General features: G+C 49.1%; 1 protein-coding gene across 1 annotated transcript in view; it reads left to right on the top strand.

The window, feature by feature from the left end:
- Positions 1-21,337, top strand: part of POU2F3 (POU class 2 homeobox 3) — a 41,887-nt gene that overhangs the window by 7,747 nt on the left and 12,803 nt on the right. Inside the window, exon 4 of the mRNA XM_037409869.1 lies at positions 8,719-8,753. Coding sequence (XP_037265766.1) covers positions 8,719-8,753 — 35 coding nt within the window. The remainder of the gene's footprint in view (positions 1-8,718; positions 8,754-21,337) is intronic.

Here is a 21,337-nt window from a genome sequence, read left to right as displayed (position 1 = left end):
TTTGTTTACTAGCTTCATGTGGGAAAATCTGTTTTCCAATGACTCATTAATTGAAGACCCATTTCCTAATGATTTGGACCAATCCACACAGCTCCCCAGGAATCTTATTACCCCCAAAGGAGAGGGCAGTTACCAAACTGACAATATTACAGCTTATAAAGAACGAAAATCCTTCTAGGTCCATATTTACAAAGGCCTTTCATCACCAAAAGATGCAAACAGACTCCAAAAAGAGTTGTGTTTTTTTTTAAAAAAAAAAAAAACAAACACAAACAAAAAAACTGGAGGGAGTTGGGTGCCAAAATGCTTTTGTAAACCAAGCCCTTGATCTAAAATTGATGCCTAAAGATCTGATGGGAAGTGTCAGTAGCAGAAGCATAATCTCATCCTTTCATATCTCCGCCAGTTCTAGGCTTAGAGGGGGAAAAGGGGTAATTTAGGGCATTGTTTTACTTTGAAAGTGTTTAAAATAATCGTGGGGTTTTGGTTGGTTTTTTTTTTTTTTGAGAAAATTGTCAAAATTGTTCATCTTTCATAGGAGGTTAGAAAGCTAAGCTTTTGTTTGTTGGTTTTTGTTGGGGTTTTTTGTCAACACTGATTTCATAGAAAATGCTTCAAAGCTTTGTAGCAAGATATTCTCCAACCCCCCACATTTGTTTGATTCCACGGGCCTGCCACGTCTACTGGTTGTAGTGAAATGTTGCCGTTTTACAAAAAGCTACAATTAAACACCCAAAATTCTAAGGACCGTCACCTACCTTGCCCAGTCCTGTGACTCTTAAGCCTTCCTGTATGTTACTCTGCCTTTTTTATCACAGTACATGTGAGAAGGGCAAGAGGGGAACAGGCACGAGTGCCTCTGGCAAGGGCTGTGGGTCAGACTGCCTCCCCCCATCACCCAGGAGCTGTGCAGGTCAGCCCCAGGCTGGGGACCGGTCCGGGTCCTCTCTCCAGTCAGAGGGTCCTCTTTGCCCTCTCCTGCCTGATGCCAGCGTGGTTTAATGCCTGGTGTGCGGCAGCCGTGGCTGGGCTCAGCTGGGCTCACCGGCAGTCCCACTGACTCCATGGGGGGTAATGACAGGCAGGAGTTTTATGCTTGGCTGTAAGCTCTTTTCATCTTTTTAAACTGATGAAAGCCATGCCAGCAAGTTCTGGGCTGATTTTTTTTATGGGAACTGTGGGGGCTTGGCACTGCAGAGTGTCGCCCCTGGTCTTCAAGCCGAGAGGCAGAGATCTCCCCCTTCTTGTGGTTTATCTAAGCCCTCTGTATCTGATGCAACAAAATGCTGAGGTGGGACTTGCCTCTGTCTGTCTGTTTGTTTGTGTCAGACACTTGTTCCCCGTTTATCTGCTTGATCAAAACAGGTTACACCAAGCAAAGCTACTTCCCTTTGATTTCATCTGTTGAGGCTATGGGGGGGAAGCCAAAGCTTTAACAAAAGGGCGATAGGGAAGCTCTTCAAACACAACCATCGGTAACTGAATAGCTGCGGGCGCTCCGAACATCTTCCCTCCCCACCCTGTACCATGGGGAACTGGCCGGCCTGCCAGAGCCCAGGGCGGGGTGCGATGGGCACCCCGGCGCACGGGGAGAGCAGCTGGGGTGTGGATGTGTGGGTGCAATATAGGACAGCCCTACGGCGTAATCGCTGCCTCGGGAGCAGCTGGTATTGCTCCTGGGACAGTGGCGCTTGGCTGACCTGGCAGCTTCGCCCGGCTGCATCACTCCAGGCTCTGGGGGAGCAGCAGCCAGGTGGAGGGGCGCGGTTCCATGGGGAGGGCACACAGGGCTGGAAAGCCGGGCTCTTGGCCGGCTCTGACCCCAGTAGCAGGGTTACCCAACCCTCACAGCCTGGGTAAGCTATCTGAGCACACCAGGAAGGAATAAAGCAGAAATCTTCTCCCTGAAGGAGACCCTTTCTTTTAAACCCCAAGAAAGTGTTAAGGAGCTACGACGCATCTGCTCCTGTGGTGTTCAAATGTGTCCCTGTTGAGGAGACATGCCTGGGAATGTCGTTCTTCTCCCCCTGCATCCTCGGCTTCATCCAGCTTGTGCCTGGGGAAGGAAGTCAGCATGAGATGCCTCCTGCCGCGAGACACCCAGGGTCCCCCGGCAGCGGAGGAGAGAAAGCCAGGGCAGCTCTGAAACTGGGTGCCAAAGCTTCCACCCAGGCAAAAGTTCCTCCCTGCACCCCGGCTTCTATGTCAGTGCACTTGGCATCAGCATCAAATCCATATCAGGGCAGATGGAAAACCAGAGACCTTGTCCCAGTCTGCCCCTCTGCCACGCACTCCCTGTACGAGCTTAAGCCCCCTCTGTTCCTCAGCCCTGAGGCGAGGGGCCTGGGCTCCTCTCCCACCCCTTTGCCAGGGCACAAGCTCTTTGCTGTGGGTGCTGCTGTCCCCAGGAGCGGGCACAGCTGCGGGCAGAGCGGAGCGCTGGGCTCCGCTGGGCTCCGCTGGGCTCCGGGAAGGCTGGGGCTCACTGCGCTCCCACCGCAGGTCGCTTGTAAACGTGGCGGCTCAGGCTGGGACAGAGCATGGAGCTCCGAGCTCTGTCAGCTTCTAAGTCAGGCAAAAAGGCACGTGTGGGGGCAAGGGGGGCCAGCCCGAGCAGCGCGATGGCTTGTGCAAGACGAGCGGTGGGTGCCCCGGCTGCACTGCCTGCTGCGCGGGGGCTCGCCTTGCTGCACGCGGGGGGCTGCTCGGGCTCAGCTTCTGTCTTCTGCCTTTTGTTGTTACCTTGGCAGATGGGGCTGGAAAGAGAGGGCCAGGCCAAAGCCTTTTGAGGAAACTTGTCCTTCCCCGGCCCCACGCTGAGCCTAGTCCTTGGCTACACCTTTGCTCTCCAAGGCCAGCTCTCCCTGGTGAAACTTTCCTCAAAGCCTCCGGGATTTCTCTTGTCTCTTCCCCCCCGCAGCCATGCACAGCCCCAGGACAAGTCCTGAATAAATGAAAGCAGCAGCAGTTGGGCTGGAAACAGCTGGTTGCTATGGCAATTGGGCCTGCTCAGGATTTGCATAAGGCTGATGATTTTCATAGCACAGCCACATTTAAGGCAAGCAGGAGAAATTTCCATATTCCCAGCTCCAAGTCAGTTGGGGCGTGGGGGAGGCCAGGAGGGGGGTATTTGAAATTCAAATGAAGGTGATTAGGGTTTGAGGTTGGGTTATTTTATTTTTTTTTCTTAAACATCCCATTATGGAAGAGGATAAAAAAGGACGGGGAGGGGAAAGGGGAACAAAAGGCTGGTTTGACTTGAATCAGAGGGGCAAAGGAAGAGCTGGTCTGATCTGCCTCTTGCCTCTGGTCTAAGAGAAGAGACTTGCCCTCTCCCAGCACCTGCAGGTGAAGTGTTTTCCGTGGGAACAACGGCTGCCCTCAGGTTTCCTTCTGGAAACTGCCTGAGTCTCCCACACTTGCTGTCCTGCTTTCTGCCCCACACGAAGGGTATGCTGCACTCAGAGCTGCAGCGGGACTAGAAGATGGGGTTTCTTTGAGGCATTGCTGACAAAGGAAAGGCGTTTTTATAACCCAGGGGTTTCCACCCAAATTAGACACTTGAGTCTTCAGTGAAAGCTTCCCCTGGAGTCTGTAGCTGTCTGCCTGAGTCAGCACAGGTTCACTTTCCCTGCTGACAAGCCCTAACTTTCCCATGGAGATGCTCTGATGCCCTGGCGCGGTCTGTCTGTGTCTTTAGAGCACAGGGTGAACATGAAAACGGCAGCCCTACCTGGCTGCCTCGAAAACTCCCCATCCTGTTCACACTTTCCCCTGCTCCCTTTAAAAAACGCTCCTTAGGGTAAGCCTTGGAGCAGCAAGCATCCCAGAAGGGCACGTTAAGGCTCCAGGGAACTGGCTGGTGCCTGATCAGCTTCAGCTTCTGCTCCCCAGTGCTACTGGACACAGCTGGAGGGAATTAGGGGCAGCCACTAAAATGGAGAGAAGGTGATTTAAGCGAGCTCCTACCACCTGGGTTTTTTCCTGCTAGTTCTGGAGAAGCCACTGGTCTGACTGCTGGGAACGCTAGCGTGAGGGCTATGGCTTGGTATTTGCTTGAGTCTCCAAAGTGAATTAAACTCCTGAGGAGTGTGCTTGATGCCGAGTATCTTTTTTGCTTAATAGAACTGCATCCTTCTCAGTGCAGGTGAGCATTTTGCTTCATGTGCAGCATGCAGGTCAAGTGTTGTTTGCAGTTACCATAGTTGTTGCCGCTCTTTTCTTTACCAGCTCTTGGGTAATTTTTTAACTCCAATTGTTGTTTGAGGTGAGAGATGTGACTCTTGTCTCAGTTAGTGTGAACAAGTTAATTTCTCAGCTTCTAGAAAATGCACATTGTAAGGCGCTCTGCATCTGGCCTGTTTTGTCACTCTCTGATGGCATTGCGCTTTATCAGCTGGAGTGCTAAAATCTTCAGGATAGGTGAGATTAATCTTAATTTTAGATATTCAATACTTGGAGGCTGAAGCCTGACCTACTCACCCCAGGCTCCTTGTACAGTCAACGATGAAAATAAGTATCTCCAGAAGGTGATTCATCTCTCTGCCATCTATCTTGGGGGTGAGATGACTTGCCCTCTGGAAGCGCCTGCTTCCTCTCCGTGGCTGTAAAGGGAGCCTAGAGCAATTGGCTCAGAAGTAGACACCTAAAAATTAGACATCTAAGCCCAGGCAGCTGAATCCCCTGCCTGGTGTCTGCCTGGCACTGTTCCTCCATCGCCATTCAGCTGTTCTGAATTTCCCTCCCAAATGCACGCGGCAAAAAACTGATTCCCTGTGGGAATTCCCCAACACCTGTTAAAGATTGAAATCACCTTCTAATTCCCTGTCCCTTCTGTGCAGCTGAGATCAAACTGTGAGGCAAATTAAGCGTGTAGCTGGGTGGGAAGGGGGATAAGGTTAGCCTTCTGGTTGCAGCCCTGTTTTTGTCGTCGGGTGAAGAGCCACGGGCGCGCTGTCACTCCCCACAGGTGACATCTGCATGTTGTGGCATGTATTTGCCTTGCGAAGATGAAGGCGCACTGCAATCCTGATTTTACTCTTCTCCCATTACGTTGATTTTATCCTCAAGTGCCGGACTGGCTCGGCGGCTTCCAGTGGGAATTGTGTTGGTTCTGATAGAGCGCTTGCCTTTGGTTTCCAGAGCAAATGCCATGTTCCAGGCGAGGGGAACAGCAGCGGGTGGGGGGAAGCTGTCCGGAACTGTTCTGCTGCTCCCATCCCCAGAGAAACCTCCCCAGGCAAACTCGCACCAGATCTGATGCCAGTGCTATGCAAAACAGCTGCCAGGTGAACCAAGGAGAGCAGCACAGTCCTCATCTGCGTGCTGCGGGGAGCCAGCTGAGCTTATCGCTGCCTTTTCCCCCCCTGTCCGGAACAACCACAAAGCAGGGAATGACAGCTGGTTTGATGCAGTGGTTCCCAGGAACCACAGTGCGAGGGGCTCAAAGCAATCTTTCTCCATTTAAATCCCAGGGCTTCCCCAGTTTGGTGCAATTTAAGGAGGGGAGGACTGCATCTAGCAGACACTGGAGACTTTGGATCCCATTGTGTCTGGCTGGTGTAGCAAGAGGCAAGTTGTTGGCTGGTGTGAAGCTCCATTAGTATTAGTGGAGTTCAGGCAGTTTACAGCAGCCGAGAATCTGCTGCCACTTACACTTTTATTTCTTTTTATCTCCTGGAGCTAGAAAAGATTAAATCTTAAGTGCAGATCCTTGTTGTTTGAACAGCCCGTTCCTTTAAGGAGAGAAATGACTACTTCAGTGTGAGTCCTGATATTGACAGAAACTGGGAGGAAACCGAGTCTATTTTTAAAGTATTTGTAGGGAAGTTACTGATTTACCTGAAAGAGGAGAGTTGTTATCCCCATCATACCCGAACCTCGGCTTGCAGCTGGAATAGTTTCAATTTACTTGAACACAAGCTTTTAACGAAACAGAAAACGACAAGATTTGTTTGCAAATAAATCTGTGCACAAACACTCGCTGGTCCTGCTGAAACGTTGAAGGGATTTGGGTATCCAGCTCCCATTTACATAACCACTGGGAGTAGAAATAACCTCGCCCAGTTTTAAATATCTCACTATTGGACATCTAAGCCTGAACTAGTTGCCCCTGGGTCCCTTTGTAGTCAATAAAGAGAAATAGTCATCTCCAGAGGGCCATTCATCTCAGCTTAAGATAGGCGTCTAAGATAGGTCAGATGAATGGCCTCTGGAGCTGCCTATTTCTCCTCACTGTCTACCAAGACAGCCTGGGGCAGCTATCTCAGACTTAGACGCCCAAGCTACAACCGAGTTAGTGTCAGTCTCTGTGCATATTTGCAGTATGCTCCACTGTCACAAAGTACCTGGCTGAGGTGCTCCTGAAGAGCCCTGTCCATCTGCAGTGGAACGCGCGCGAGAGCGGCGGGCAGGGCTTGGGGGAAGTTCTGCCTGGCCTGGTAGGGGAGGAAGAGGGAAAGGCAGGCAGCAGTCTGTCAGCTGCACCTGATTGTGAAGGGAGGAAAAAGTAAGAGATGGGAAGCTTGGAGGAGGAGGAAAGAAAGTGCGGGAGAGCTTGGGCCTGGCGGTAGCGATATGGAGTGAAACTCCATTCCAGCTGTGCATCTCAAGCTCCAAGTTTTGGGGTGTACGGTGGTGACTCAGAGCCATCATCACTGGCACCCAGGGATTTCCCTCAAGGTCTTTGAATCTTGCCTCATCAACGTGCTGCATCTGAACGTGAGCGAAACTTCTTGTATCCAAGAAACCAGAAGATTGCCTTTTCCTTCCTGTTCTATTTTAGCAACTGGGAACTTTATTTCCTCCTCTCCTCCTTGCCTTTCTTCCTTTTAGCTACTGCCTTTAGATTGCATCAAACCCCCCCGTGGGTTTCAAAGGTAGAAACTGCAGGCCTTGAAGATCCTCACACAGTCCTGCTCAGGTGTGTGGATACTGATTGAGATCATCTATTAACGCTATCAGCATTCCCATCGTTATATGTGCAGTTGTTGGCTCTTGGGGCGTAGAGCTGGAACGCAATGAATGAACAAATTCCTCGGGCGGGAGCAGCTGGAGAGAGATGGTCAGGGAGCAGATGGTTACAGCGAGAGGCGCTGGAGCACGGAAGCACGTGGCAAGTTGGAGGCTGTCATAGAGTAGGGAGTTACACGGACGAAGGTAAAGACCTGAGATTGGGAAGAGAAAAACCTTTGAGTAGCAGATCAGGAGGAAGACAGAAGCAAGGGCTGGCTACAGCACAGCAGAAATGCAGACAGGCTGGGGGAGAAGGTGCAGATCTTGGTGGAGTTGCAGACAGTAAGAAGACAGAGGAGGTTTCAGAGCAGGGGGGCAACAGCTTGTTCTGCTCTGAAATGCTCCGGTATTGTTTCATAGCAAAGACCTACAGCTCAGCCTAACTGGAGCAACAAAGGCAGCTCAGTTTCCGCAGCCAATGCTGTTAACGTTGCTGATTAAATCTCCAGAGCTGTTTCTAGATAGCAGAGAACAGGGTGCCATGAAATTGTTATCGTTGACTCTAAAATATTTTGCCATCTATGAATAATTGTACCAAGCACGCTCCCCCTGAGGATCTCAAAGAACCGTGCTGATTCACCTGGGAATATTATGTGTACGGTGCAAGCTGAAAAACTGCATGCTAGGGTAGGGTAGAGGCTTGTTCAGATGAAGAAAGCAAGTCAATGGGAGAGCTGGATTTGCACTCCTGCCTGCACAGCCTCTCTTAACCGCTTTCCAACTCTTTGCAAGAGAGACATGAACTACTGAAAAACACGATGTGTTGAAGCTTGATCAGATCACAGGGTACAGGCTATGCTTTATGGGGAACGTTATACTGGAAAAAACAGGAGGAGGTGGCCCTGGGGGCTTGTGCCAGTGGGATGTGAACAATTTAAGACTGTTTATTACAAACTCAGTTGGACTGGAAGAGAGTGACTTAGGGAATGGATTGCAAAGGGAAGGGGTTTCTTGGGGTTGCCTTTGCAACTAAAGAGGCTTCGTGGAATCCCTTAAAGCATTCATATCTGTGGAGCGTACAACCTTTCCTCTGTGATGTTCTTGATGAATTTGGCAGGTGTGATGGGGGGGGGTGGGGGGGGGATGTTTATCATCAAAGGGGAATGAGTGAGGGCCTGTGCGGTACCTTCAGGCTGAAACCTGTCTGATTTTTCCCCCTGTGCCTGCCAATCTCTTTTGGAATCAAGGAGACGCCTCTTGAGCACAACCCCACGGCACCCTCTGTTCCTTTAGATATCCCATAATTACTCAGTGCCACATGGGTTCCTGAAGATCCCTGGTTAACAGCCACGGCCACCTGTTTGCTATCCTCTCCCACAGTTAGTTCTTGCTTCACATACAGTGCCTTGGTCTTGGATTTCCCTGGAGATTTGCAACATCCTCCAGCTCACCTCTGCTGGAATCTCCCTTGCAGACAGTGAGCTTTCCCCTACCCTCACTGCTTGGCCAGGTGTCTCCCAGGCAGAAGCGCTTCTGCTACACTTCAGGAAAGGCTGATACCACCAAATGTTGCAGAAGCTGCCTTGGTACTTCCATTGCTGCTGTCACATTGACTTCACCTCCCCCCTCCTCTCATTGCTCTCACAGTAAACTGAGCTGGGCTAGCAGCACCTCTTGGGTTATGTGTGTTCTAAGCTCTGGAAAGTTTACATCTATGTTGACTGTCATTAATGCTGAGGTATTTTTCTGTTTGTTTCATTGTAGGCAATGAACAGAATGGGCTGGACTTTAACAGGCAGGTAAGACGCTCCCTGGCTTACCACGTATTTTCCTGCTTTCTTGAATTACTGTTTTTTAATTGCTCATCTTGCTGAGTCCCAGGCAGCTACTGCTAAGAGATAAAAACTGTTAGGTCAGAAGCTACCATTAAACAGACCACATAAGTTCTTCCCAATTGCCTTTGTGGGATAGAATGACAGATTAAACTTCTGGTTTCCAGGCCTTCCTATTTCATAGAAGTTCAGTTAATTATAGAGTTTCTTTAAATCACCATTAGCTTGAGGCTTTTTCTGGCTTTTTAATTTTTTCCATTGTCATTTAGATACAAAAGGGACCACAGCTACACTGGCAAATGCGCAAATCCCGCCCCAAAGACCCATGCATTTCTACTGCTTGTGACACTGGCGCTGAAAGCCCTGTGGTATGCAAGTCTAAGAGCACAGAGCTGACTCACAGGAATATCAGCAAGGACTGAAGATGAGGTGGTTTGAGGTCTTGGAGTGCGTAGGTCAAGACCAGGCCTGCCTACAACGGCAAATACCTCTTTGCAAGACAGTGGGGAAAGGGACAGCAGATAAAAGCAAGTGCTTCTTGCAGGGCAAGAAAGTTCTAGTTACGAATGAACGTGTGAAGGACCGTTGTCTTTGTTGCGTTTGCTGTTATCCTCCTGCTTCATACAACTAAATGCAACCCCTGTCTCACTGAGTGCCCGGAGATTTTCACACATGGCTCTCAGAAATCCCCAAATCTGACATCAGAATTGCCAGGGGAGGAAGGTGACAAGGTGACAGCCCCGCAGAGCATATAGATCTTAAATCTGTGCAGGCACATGCGAAAATGCTCTCTGAGTCCAGAGCTAAGGATCCTGTGGCTGTCGGTGGAGCTGGACGTGGTCCTTGTAAAGAAAAAGAGGAGGTCTGGAGAGTGAACCCCCTGCCCTGCTGCAGGACCCCAGGGCTGGCGGCAGAGCTGGAGCGAGGAGAGCAAACGGGGCTGTAACTCCAGGGGCAGCCGCTAGCACTGGAAGCAGGGGTTGGCACTCTTAACAGTATGGCAACCTACCCGCTTCCAGTCATGCGTTCCCCGAGTTCAGGGGTTGCAATCCCTTGCAAAGGCTTCCAGCTAGCAGCAGGTGGGCAGCTGAAGCTTCTTGCCATCACTTTTCTGTCCTTCAGGCTTGCCTTGGTGGCTTTTGTCTGACAGACGTCAGCAAGCTGCTGTTTGTTTGTTTGGTTTGGCTGCTCTGGTTTTGGGTGGGTCGTAACTTCCTATCAAAGGTGTCTTAACACGTTCAGCCATCTTCCAGGTTTTTGGAATACCCAGCTGAAAACAAAAAGTCTTGTGTCTCCAGCTCTGTGGATTGCAGAGCCCAAAGCACAGGCTTTCCACACGCCAAGAGAAGAATCCAATCTGCTTATAACTAGTGATAAAAGAAAATTCCCTCAAGACAGAAATAAGCTATGAAAGCACAAGATCGTTACATGTTACAAACTTTTCCTATGGCAACACCACAAAGATGTTAGAACTGGGAGCGGGGCTGGGGTTAATCAAGGAAACGCTATTGAGTGTGGTGAAGCAGTGTGATTTACACCCGGTGATGATTTGACCCATTATCTTTAAGGTCCTAGTCCTCTGCATGCCACTGAAGGAGCAGGTGCTGGTGACGTTGCGAGGGCAGACAGCCTCACAGTTAGCAGGGTTTGGGCCAGTGTCTCCTTGATAGAAAGATTTTTCTCCCCCAAAGAGGCGGTGGGTTTATGACAGCCTTTTGTCGCATTCACTTCCCACTTCAGTTTTTCTCCTTCCACCAAATGGGCACTGCAAAATCCTTTTGGTTTGTGCCAGCACATCTCTTTGTGTAACTGAGTAGCAAACCTGACTGGGGACTTATCAAGGTTTAAAAACCCAAAGCCTGAAAACGTGCTCGTTTTAATGTTTTGGGGTTTTCTGGTTTGTTTGTTTGTTGGGTTTTTTTTATGTTGTTGTTGGTGTTGTTTTTTTAATCTGGTCCGATTACCCAAAACATAGGTAGTGTCCGCAGAAGGGGTTTTCCAGTGATGTCAGGGATGGGGATGTAAGTCCGTGAGAGTGGACACAGGTTTGTGCAAATGGCTCTTTGTCTCCCTCTCTTGGCCCTCTCAAGGCCGTGTGTAGACTTGAGCCATTATTGTTATTATTATTATTATTATTATTGTTATTTTAAATGAGCATGAGCCCAAATGCACACGGGTTATACACTCACGTTTCAGGCTGACCTCAGCTATTGCTGAATTCATCTTCAATTCAGCAAACAGATTTCAAATGACGGGAAAAAGGAAGAGGGGAGATATGGAAATATCAAAGTGTTTTCATGTAAAATCAAGTGCTGAGCTCTTTAATTAGGGGTGGAGGTTGGTGGGTTTTTTAATTTTGGTTTGGGGTTTGAGGTTGGTTTTGGATGGCTTTTTTTTTTTTTTTTTTTTTTCCTGTTACCTTGCAATTCAAGTTTTCAAACTGAAGCCAGAGAAGTATGGTTTGAAACACAACTCCAAACTGAATGCAAGAGCTGCTGAGCTTTCTTTGACTTTATTTGGAGTGCTGGGCGCTAATCGCTTTGAAGATCATAAATCTCACATCATTTAAGCCTCTCCCCCAGTCTTTGTAGATGGCCTACATTTCAGGTCTGTTTCCCTCCCATGTTATGCTCCAGGCAGGAAGGGAAGGGTGGAGTGACCTGGTTAGACCCCTTACTTGCCTACCAGTTCCCTGCTGTGGCTGCTCTCACCCTGAAAACGGGGAGGAGGGCAACTCTTGCGGAGTTTGAGGTTTTCTCCCAGTTTGTGGGTCAGCCCTGCGCTTTATGAGAAAGCTGCCTTCTGATCCCTCAGCCTATTTGGCAAACATTTCTTCCCCCCTCCCCTCTTCAAACTCTCCTCCCACCTGGATGCAACAGTAATTTGTATGTGAATGAGAGGGAAAAGGGTGTGTATGGAAAAAGAAGCATCTTCTGCCTTGCCTATCTGGTTTGGCTTTTTATTTAGTGAGTCTAATACTGGTTGTTTCCTGTTTATATCAAGGGAAATGCAGGGAGATGGTAATAAACTTTCACCTTCAGTGCTGGCAGCCTGGATAGGGACATCTGCTGCTTGTTGGTTTGGGATCGTGTCCAGAGCGTGGCAGGGACAGAACTGAGTAACTCGGCAAACGTGGCTTCAGAGTCTTGCCATGGAAGGGCATTGAGTGGGACCAAGAGAAGGTCCAACTGCAGGTGTGGAAACGGGAACCTTTACTTGCTGTAATGTGGTGATCCTTACCAGGCGGTGCTGCTGCGGTCTCACCAGCTCTTGTTTGGTTTATTTCCCCGTCCGCCTTCAAGGAAATATTGCGCTGTTTGTTTTTGTAGATGGCTCTGAAGAGAACTGTCCTAGAGAGCCAGGTAATTCACCCTGTGCCTGGAGTTAGTCCCTGAGATAATGTTGCCTTCTGGAATTACACACACGGAGCTAGGGCTGATGGTTTTGAGAGATGAAGGGCTTGTGTGCGCGGTGTGAGCGTTGCAGCCCAGCACACGGTGCTGTGTGTTAATCTGCAGCTGGAGGAGGAAAATATACAGATGCTGAATCACCGATTTATTTTCCATCAGGAAAGTAATGTGTAGGATCGTGTCATCTGTTGGTCCTTGCAGCAATGCAGTCTCTGAGTGCCAGGGAGGAACGAAGGCTCAGATCTCCTCTCCTTCCAGAAGACGGAAGGTGCAGTCCCTTCCAAGCCTTTTCATGGTCTCAAGCACTGAACTCCACTGAGAAAAAATACGTCTCAAAATAAAGCTGAGAGGTTATGTGTCATTAGTGCAGGAAAGGCTTAGCAGGATCTGCATGTAACCAAATATGCCATGTGGTTTCATTCCAGCAGAAGGCTAACCCTTGCAGACAGGCTGTCATTTGTTTAATGATAATGACAGGTTTGATATTTGTATCGATGTGAAGGTGATCCTGCCGTGAGACCTCACAATATTAAGACAGACAAGCAGGCACTACTGTGTTTGAGCAGCCCAGGGCGCAGCACAGCTTGAATTTTCCTGATGGCTCTTTACTCCTATTACTTTGTTTTCTTTGGTTTACAGCAATAAGGGGATGTAATAAGGATATATATCTCTTTCCAACAGACCTCCTAGAAATAGGATCTTGGGATGGATTTACCTGGGGAAAGGAGGTAGCTTGGAGATGTATTGCTGGGGCAGGAGAGATCTTCAGAAAACAAAGGGAAGCATCTGGAACAAAATAAGGAAATAAGATACACAATTGAAGTGGCCTCATATTTCATATGCACATTAGCTCAACACCTACATTTGCACACCAGGTCATGCACATTGCCATTTTGACTGTTGCAGATGACTGTAAGGGACACGTTTCAAGATCACTCTCTTCCAGTGGTCAGTCAGCATTAAATAATTGAGCTGCTTAAGATTCCCCCCAGTCAGCAGGACCTGAGCAGACTTTTCTGGCCATTGAGTGTGTCCTCCAGTATATCACAAAAGAGCAGTGAGGAGCTGGGTCTGCTGAAGAATTCCTCCCTTCCAAAACCAAGTGAAGGATCCCATGTGTTACTGCCCTGCTCTCTGCAAGAGGTGCCAAAGAGGTTCCCCTCCCTCAGGACCTCCTTATCTAACTCCTCTCCCTGCCCTGTTCATACCCGACAGAGCCATTGTCCAAGGAAACTTTAATTTTTGAGGTTTATGTGGGGTTTTCAACAGTTGTTATGAGGTAATAGAGTGGGTTGCCTCAGGTCGTCAGAGCTGATGTCCTGTAGACACGCTACGAGAAATTAAAGTGGGCAAACTGCATCTGAGATCTAAAGTCACTGGTGGCTCTTTTTCAGTGCCATTAATAACACTCTGACCTTGTTTGGTACTTTCCACCCACACGTCTGAAGGTATCGTGCTAATGAATTTTGCATCCTGGTGCCTCTGGAAGGTAGGGAGGTGTTTAACCCTGTCTTACAGATGAGGCAGACACAGGCTGACTACCTGGCTTTTCCCAAAGATGCTGAGCACCGTGATTGCAGTTGAAATCAGTGGATGCTTTATAGGACAGTTGCCTGTGGACATTGAGGTGTATTGTAATCCCGGGACCTGCTCCCTAGCAGAGCTGGGATATGGACTCCGATTCTCTGATTCATAGTCTTGTGCTCAACCACAGACAAGTTCTTCCTCCCCTCCATCCTTTTGAAGGTGGAAAGAAGGGCCTAACTTGCTAGGTAGTTTGTTATTAATATCTGGGATGCAAAACTCCCTGCAGATTTAATTTTGCTCAATCAGGGCTTCCCTCCCCCCAGGGATCTCTCTCATACTTCTTCATTCCACTTTGTGTTCCCACCTCCCCCTAATCTCCTGTGTTCCCTACATGTCATTTCTGTTCCTGCTTGGCTTTTCCCTGTGGGTAGTTCAGGTTTCAGTCTGCCCTCCAGATTTCCATCCCAGTCCTGTTTTGCCCTCCTCTCAGGGGGAGGTTCACATCCTGCTTCCTTCTTCCCTCTGGGGATCAATTCAGATTTCACTCTCTCTTCTCTGCATTGCCCCAGGGTATCAGCCCAAGTCTTGCATCTGCTTTTCATCTCTTGAGCCTTCACTAACTGGAAATCAGCCTGGCTGTCCGTATCTGCCTTGACTGACACTGGATCTAAGCTGAGCACCACCTTGGCCTTTCCCTTTTGAAGTTTCCCTGCTCTGTCCTAGGGACAGACTGATTGCATAAATTTGTATGTGTGCGCTGGTTCGTCATTGAAATGCAGCCCTTTGGGAAAGCATCAGAGAAAGCCCTGGCTGGAGGGGAAGTCCTCTGTTTCTATATACGGCGCTGCTTTGCTTAGGACAGATATGTAGAGGAACCCCTTCTTCAAGCTAGTTTGGTTCTGGCGCCTTGCAGAGGCCCTCAGATGAGATCGCTGGGAATGAACTCCCAAACCAGCCAGTGAGTCTTGGGGGAAGCTTGTGAAGGGAAGGGGGATGGAAATGGGAGGAAGGAATTTGGCCTTCTAAAATGTTTTCTCAACAGGTGGACTGAAACCGTCGGATTAATTTTATGTTAGCCAGTAACAGTTGACAACAGCCCAGCACTGCTTCAGACATGGCTGGATTGTATCTGTTTCTTACGATCCAGCTGTGGTCCGTTCACAAACTCCTGCTTTCCTGCTCCAGGCTTCTAAAGAGCAACCTGTATTTATATGGTATTTCCTGCGCTTGTTGCCTCAGTCCACCAGCCGTGTATCTTGTACAGCTGTTTCAAAGCTGTCTTAGAGATGAGGGAGAGACAGACAGGTCTTCCCTTCATGCAAATTCCCTGCTCCGACTGGGCTCCTATCATCCTTTGGGAAATACTTTCTAGGCTCGCAGGGGACAAGCCCCAGTTTCATGGACCTCTCTAAAGGGACATAACAATTGTTTCCACAATAGAATCTAGGCTTAAGGCATGGTTGTCGCTGTCAAACCACTATTTAGGTTGGCCGGCACCTTTTTAAGCAGTGACTTGCACGAACTACTGTGCATGGATATGACTCTTCTGCCCACTGGAGGATGGCTCATCGGTAATAAGGAGAGGACTCGGAATTCTTGAAGGCCTTTCATCTGGTGAGCTCCAAGAATTCAATCAAAAGCCTGCACCACCCAGCAAGGGTGGGGCCCTATACCCATTTTGCAGAAGGGCAAGTCATAGCATAAAGAGGCGAAGGCCATGGGGTTTCCAGCATGGCCTCTAATTTTGGAAGCCTGACATCAGAGTGCACTTTCTCTCTTCCCAGAGGTGCTGATCTGCCAGTGCTCCATGTGAAATCAGTGGGCTGAACTGGGGCTGCTCAGCCCCTTAGGAGCCAGGTGTTGGGTTTATGCCAGCCAGGAGCCCTCTTGCCCAGCACGGAGAAGTTGCCTGGAGCCACTGAGCCCAGAGGAGAGAACTGGCTCTGGGCTCCCTCGATCACTAGACTTCATTCCCTCCACCCATAATGGAAACCTCTGTGATAGTCTCCAGAGAAGTTGATCTTTCTCACTCTCCCTTTCTTTTTAAATTATATTACTGGTGTGTATTTAATGCAATTCCTCTAGCTGCTCTTCTTGTGTCCCAGTTCCCTGGGGCGCGGCAACTGGTGCCAAAACAACCGTGAACCAATCCGAGAAACCGGTGGAGCTGGGATGGAGCCAGCCCCAGTCACGGGAGCCGTCTGATTCCAAATTAATTCCTTTCAAACACGGGATGTGGTGGGGAGTGCCCAGCTACCAAGGGCTCCCTGTGCCACGACTGGGTGGGTGGACACTGCTCTGCCCTCCTCCTGGGTGACTGATCCGGGGTCCGCGGTGCTGTGCAGCAGGGAGGCAGTGCCAGGTATTTAGATGGCTCATGACTAGTTGACAGCCAGAGGGCACAGAGAGTCCAGAATAATCACAGCTCCCTCCCCCTAGACAAGAGATCCATGGAAAGGGGAAATTTTCTCATGCAGGGAATTTGGAGAACAGTTAAGGGTCTGATTCTGGCCCCAGAAAAGCCCAATAAGGCAACATTGCTGCTGACTTCAACAGGAACATGATTAGGCTCCAGGGAACCTGTGTGAGCATGCAAGAGGGCATGGGAGAAGCCATGAAGCCTGGTGTGTGAAATCGGATTGATAAGGAAAGGGGCAGGGATGCAGCCCAAGGTGGGAGCAGAGAAGATAAGCACAAAGGTGTAGGCAGAGGTGGAGTTCTGGAGAGCTTTGGAAGTTGGGCAAGTGAAATTGAGAGAGATGCAGGGAGCAGTGTGACAGCGCATGAGAAGGTTGGGGCAGAAGGGCAGGACCTCTGGGCTGAGAATGGCTAGGGAGGAAGGGGCAGGGAGAGTCCTGGAAAATGGAGACGTGAGAGAAATTGCAGGCTTAATGGTGGTAAAATTGCTTTCCATGCTTTGTTTGGAGGTTCTCACCATTCTGACCAAGAAAATGGTATCTTCCCCTCCCCTTTTTGTAAATGCTTCCAATCTGCCGTGTCCACAGGCCTTGCCAGAGAAGGTACCACATGCCTGAGTACCAATAGCAAGAGCAAAGATGCTCTAAGTGGTTGCTTTTCAGTATGCTGTTGCCAGCTCAGTGCTCCCTGAACATGGATCGCCTCCCGAAAGCAGCAGCCAGCTCCTGTGCTCCCGAGGCTCTTGCTGAGGCTGCAGCCTCTAGCGCGAGTGCATCCCGCGCCGGGACACACTGCCCTGGGCAGGCGCAGCTGCGAGCGTGGCCGTTTAGGGCACGTGCTCTTCCCACCTCTGGGTTTGGTCCTCCACCCCCTTGCCCAGCACCTGCTTTTGAAGCCTGCTGTGCTACCCATGATCGTCTTGAGGTTTATCATTTGGCACAGAAGTGTGACTTCTTTTTCCTGTTCTCTGTTTAAAAGCAAAAATACTAGGGCATGCTGTGTCAGAAAGGCCACGAATGCAAAGCTGAGCGTGGTTCTGTTTGTTTTCTTCTGTGAAGCATGCAGCTCTGTTACTCTGAAGGTTTTGATTTCCCACCCCACTTCTACTACAGCTAAGGCACAACTCTTAACATCCCGAGCTGAAGCTCAGAGGAGGACAAAGCATATTCAATCATGCCTCAGTTCATAAATGCAAAGGCCTCATATAACTGTGATGCAGGTGTGTTGAGGTTAGGAATTACATTTTAATTTTTCAGTGTGCTGTCATCGCTGAGTTTTAGGATATAGTCTGTTAGGCATTCAGCGTGGGATTAATTCCTCTTTTATCATGCTGTCAGCTTCTGAAAAATCCCACCCTCTGGTGTGAAAGGATATCAGACATTACAGAGTGAATATCGTTGCATTGACATAAGGGTTTTCTGCTTTTTTCCTGCATGTCTGTGAAGCCTTGCCGTACGTGCAGGATAGTACATGTGGAAATAGTAATTGCAAGCCCATTATTATTATTATTGCTATAATTTATTATTAGTGTGTTTTTTATTTTATGGTGCCCACGTGTGCAGGTAATTCCCAGAGAAGTACACTTACGCCATGGGAAGGTGGGAAGGCTTAGTTAACTGCAATAGCCTTGGATCCAGTTCTGATACCTGTTTCTGTCGTAAAACTTCCTCCCTTCACTCCAGGCGAATCACTCTGGGGCCGCTGCAGACAGCCCTGTTGTACTGAATAGCACTTTGGGGGTGACTGGGCCCTGGAAGAACCGTGCCCTTTGTTTTCACTGAGGGACAATTGGTTCAGACCCTCCGTGTGCACCTGATCCTCCTCTGCCCAGGGAAACAGCCTTACTGCTCTGCAAGCAGGGGAGGGAGGGATATGAGTAAGTCAAACTCTTAAACAGTTGTGAGTTGCTGACTATGAGATAAGCCAGATACAAAGGCAGATAAATATCTGTTTCAAAGAGGTTACCGTCCAAATAGAAACTACACAACAAATATGATTGTTTTCTATCTGACAATAACGACTGCAGCTCCCGTCTGGTAGCTGCTACGGGAGAAGGCTGACATGGCTCTAAGGGCCTCACGCTGGCAGGGTACGGAGATCTCTTATCTTAGATTTGGGGAAAGCATCCGAGGCTCTGGGTGCTGAACCAGTTGGTGGGTCCCACCTCTGTGAAGGGGATGATGGAGCGGTGCTTATGTTACATCAGAAGCGCTCGCCGAAAGGAGGTGTCGGGGCTGCACCCAGGCTGCCCGCTTTGGTGCCGAATAGGTGAGGGAGACCAACCCAGCCTGCCAGCGAGCAGGGACCCTGAGCTGGGCCAAGTGACCAGCAGAGCCAAAGCCAGGGTCCTGCCTGAGCCGTGGGACCCGACCGCCGGCCCATCGACCCAACGTGGCTCAGCCGGCCGGTCCATCGGACGGGTACGGGCTTCCACGCAGTGAAATCGGAGCTGCCGAGGTGAATCTTTCCAACTTCCTCCTGTACGGCTGGCTTTTTACAGCTCTGCAATATGTCTGCAGGATGTTTTCATGAGCCGAATGTTTGCCAAAAGTTCACAGATCAGTTACAAAACAGATGTACTCTATTTTTTTTTTCTTCTCTCCTTCTTCCTACTGGTAAGGAAGAGTTTGTGCAGTAATTGCAGGCAGGTTGGGAGATGTTTTCTTCATAATTCTCCTTCTTATGAAATGTTTATGAAACACCTTCCACAAATCGGTTACGCAAGCAGGCTGAAGAGCTTTGATCATTTTCCATCACCCTCAATATGTTTCTTAGTTTGTTTTGCTTTTTGTTTTTGTTTTTAGGCCAGAGATAGGTAAGAAACAACCCATCCTTGGCCAGACCCGGCAGACGTGCTAGCCAAGTAAGGAAAGGACTCTCCTTCCATCCAGTCACCCTTCCTGTGTTTTTCACTCCCATTGCTTGGGGGCAGCTGACCCTATTTTAAGGCTGTGAAAACATCCACTTGAGATTTGCAGGCGTGATTCCCTTCCTACCCCGGAGCAGCCCGAGGTCGCGGGGCGTATGGGAGCTGCCACCTGCCGTTACCTCCTCCGGAGGCTTCAAGCTCTCCCGGCTCTTCCTGGGGGCTCCCCTCCAGCCCGAGGGGAGAAGGTGCCCGTGGGTTCCCAGCCAGCAGCCCAGCTCCCCAGCTCTGGGTGAGCAGGATGTGTTTGCAGCACTTCCCTTGGTCCCGCTGTTTCACGAGCTTATTTTTCCTTACAGAGGTTTATTTCCCCAAGTCAAACTCAATGGGAAGAAAGTTAGGTTTGCTCCCGATGACTTCTTGTTCCCCGTCTGGCCTGATCATCACGTAAAACCAAGGTCCTAAGGACCACAGTGGGATCTGCTCCTGGTTCTAACTGGATAACTGTTGCTCACTTGCAATGTTTCAGCAGGGTTCTCGTCAAATACCTACACAAGGTGACTCTAACCATTTTGAACATCTTTGGTTCCTTGAAAACTTTTCTCATATTTGTAGAAAATGCTTGCAAATAGGTGTCAGATGCACTGGGAAAGGAGAAGGCAACTCCTCCCTGTGTTTTATTAATTAGAAATTTACATTATTTTAAGGGAGTCTCATGATATTGAGTGGCCTCGCCCACAATGTGTGTGGTTTTTTGGGGGTTTTGGTTTTGGTTTTTTTAATGTACAGTTAGTAATATTGCCGGTTTAGCCAGGGAAAAAATGAAGGTGCAGGATTTGCATAAACCATCCCAAAAGTTTTGGATATACCCCGAACTCTTGCTAATGAACAATTAGCCAGCTGCAGGCCTGTTGCGGAGAGGAAGAGGAGGGAGAGGTAAATTTGAGCCTAAACCCAATGAAAATAGGTGCAGGGGAGAAGGATTTGTCAAGAACACCCAGGTTCCCGCCCACTGCGCAGGAGGGAGCCGGAGAATTCCAGGGACGGGGGAAGGAGCAGTGGGAGATGTTGTTGTTTTTAAATCGGGAACCGGTCCTTTGCCAAACCCACCTCCCGTTCTCATATTGTGCGATGCCTGGATGCAGCTACACACCCCTTTCACCCTGGAACGCTTCCAAATCATTCCGCTTGGCAGCTGTAAAAATTGATTTCAGTTTGGAAATGGCTTGTGCTTCTTCAACACTCCACTCCTATTGGGATCATAACTTAGGCGGGATCAAGTGCCTTGTTCTCTAAGACGCGGATAACTTTTCTTTTTGGGACTGTTCAGACTTGGATGACTGCGTTGTGTGAGGCAGACACACATGAATTGCAAGCAGGGGTAATTATTATTTTTTTTAATTTATTTTTTCTTTTTGGCTTGGATGACTTCTTTTTAATGCACCCTCAGAAAGAAAAACGTGCATAAAGCCATTTTCTGCAATGACTGGATGGCTTGGCGTAACGGTGTATTCTCCTGAGCTTTTTGTCTAACATTTAATAACTTGGACACTATCCACATTGATAGTGATCGAGAAGACCTTTCCATCTGACTTTTTTTCGCCAGGCTAAGAGGGATGATCATGCCAACCTGAAAGGTAGGAAAGAACTGGAATTAATAGCATGTATAACTCTTGTTGCAGGGAGCTAGGATTATTGCAAAACTAGTTTCGGCGGTGTCCAGAACTATAGTTGTAATGAAAGAAGATGTTGTAATTCTCTTCCCTCTGTGTAGTACCTTCCAAAATGCCGAGGTTAACGTTAAGGGCCAGCTCCCTGCGCTGCAGCTGCAAGCCTCTTTGTGACCCCATTTTCTCCTTTTCTCCTGCCCCGGTGGAGATACGTGTATTTGTTTGCTTTAGTCAAATTGAAATCAAACCTCCCTCGACCAAAAATATTGGCTTGGGCCATCGTTTTTAAAAGGTGAATTTCTTGTCCCCCTCTGCTGGTTGGAGGTTGTATGACCCGAGGTCCCCATCAGCCCTGCAAAACCCCGGCAAGCGCGACCCTGCTTGTCTTCTGCAGGGTGCTGGGCTCGGGAGGGATGTGGTGGGAGATGCTGGAGTTCAGCCCCACTAGTCAGAGTGAATCCGCAATGCTGAGCCTGTGGACAGGGTTTTCAGGACCTGTCCTTTCTGATGTCCTCCTGGTTTTTCTAGTTGGTGGAAACTGGAGCCTCTTGGTGCGCTAGAAAGGTTTAGGTGAGGAATGGGACTCATGGTGTGAGTCTGGTTCCAGGCATTCTTGTGCTTAGGAAAAATTTGAGCCTAAGTTTGGAAATTCTTTGCTTG

Source organism: Falco rusticolus, chromosome 16 (genome assembly GCF_015220075.1).
Source record: "Falco rusticolus isolate bFalRus1 chromosome 16, bFalRus1.pri, whole genome shotgun sequence".
NCBI lineage: Eukaryota > Metazoa > Chordata > Aves > Falconiformes > Falconidae > Falco > Falco rusticolus.
This window is presented reverse-complemented; position numbering and strand designations above follow the sequence as displayed.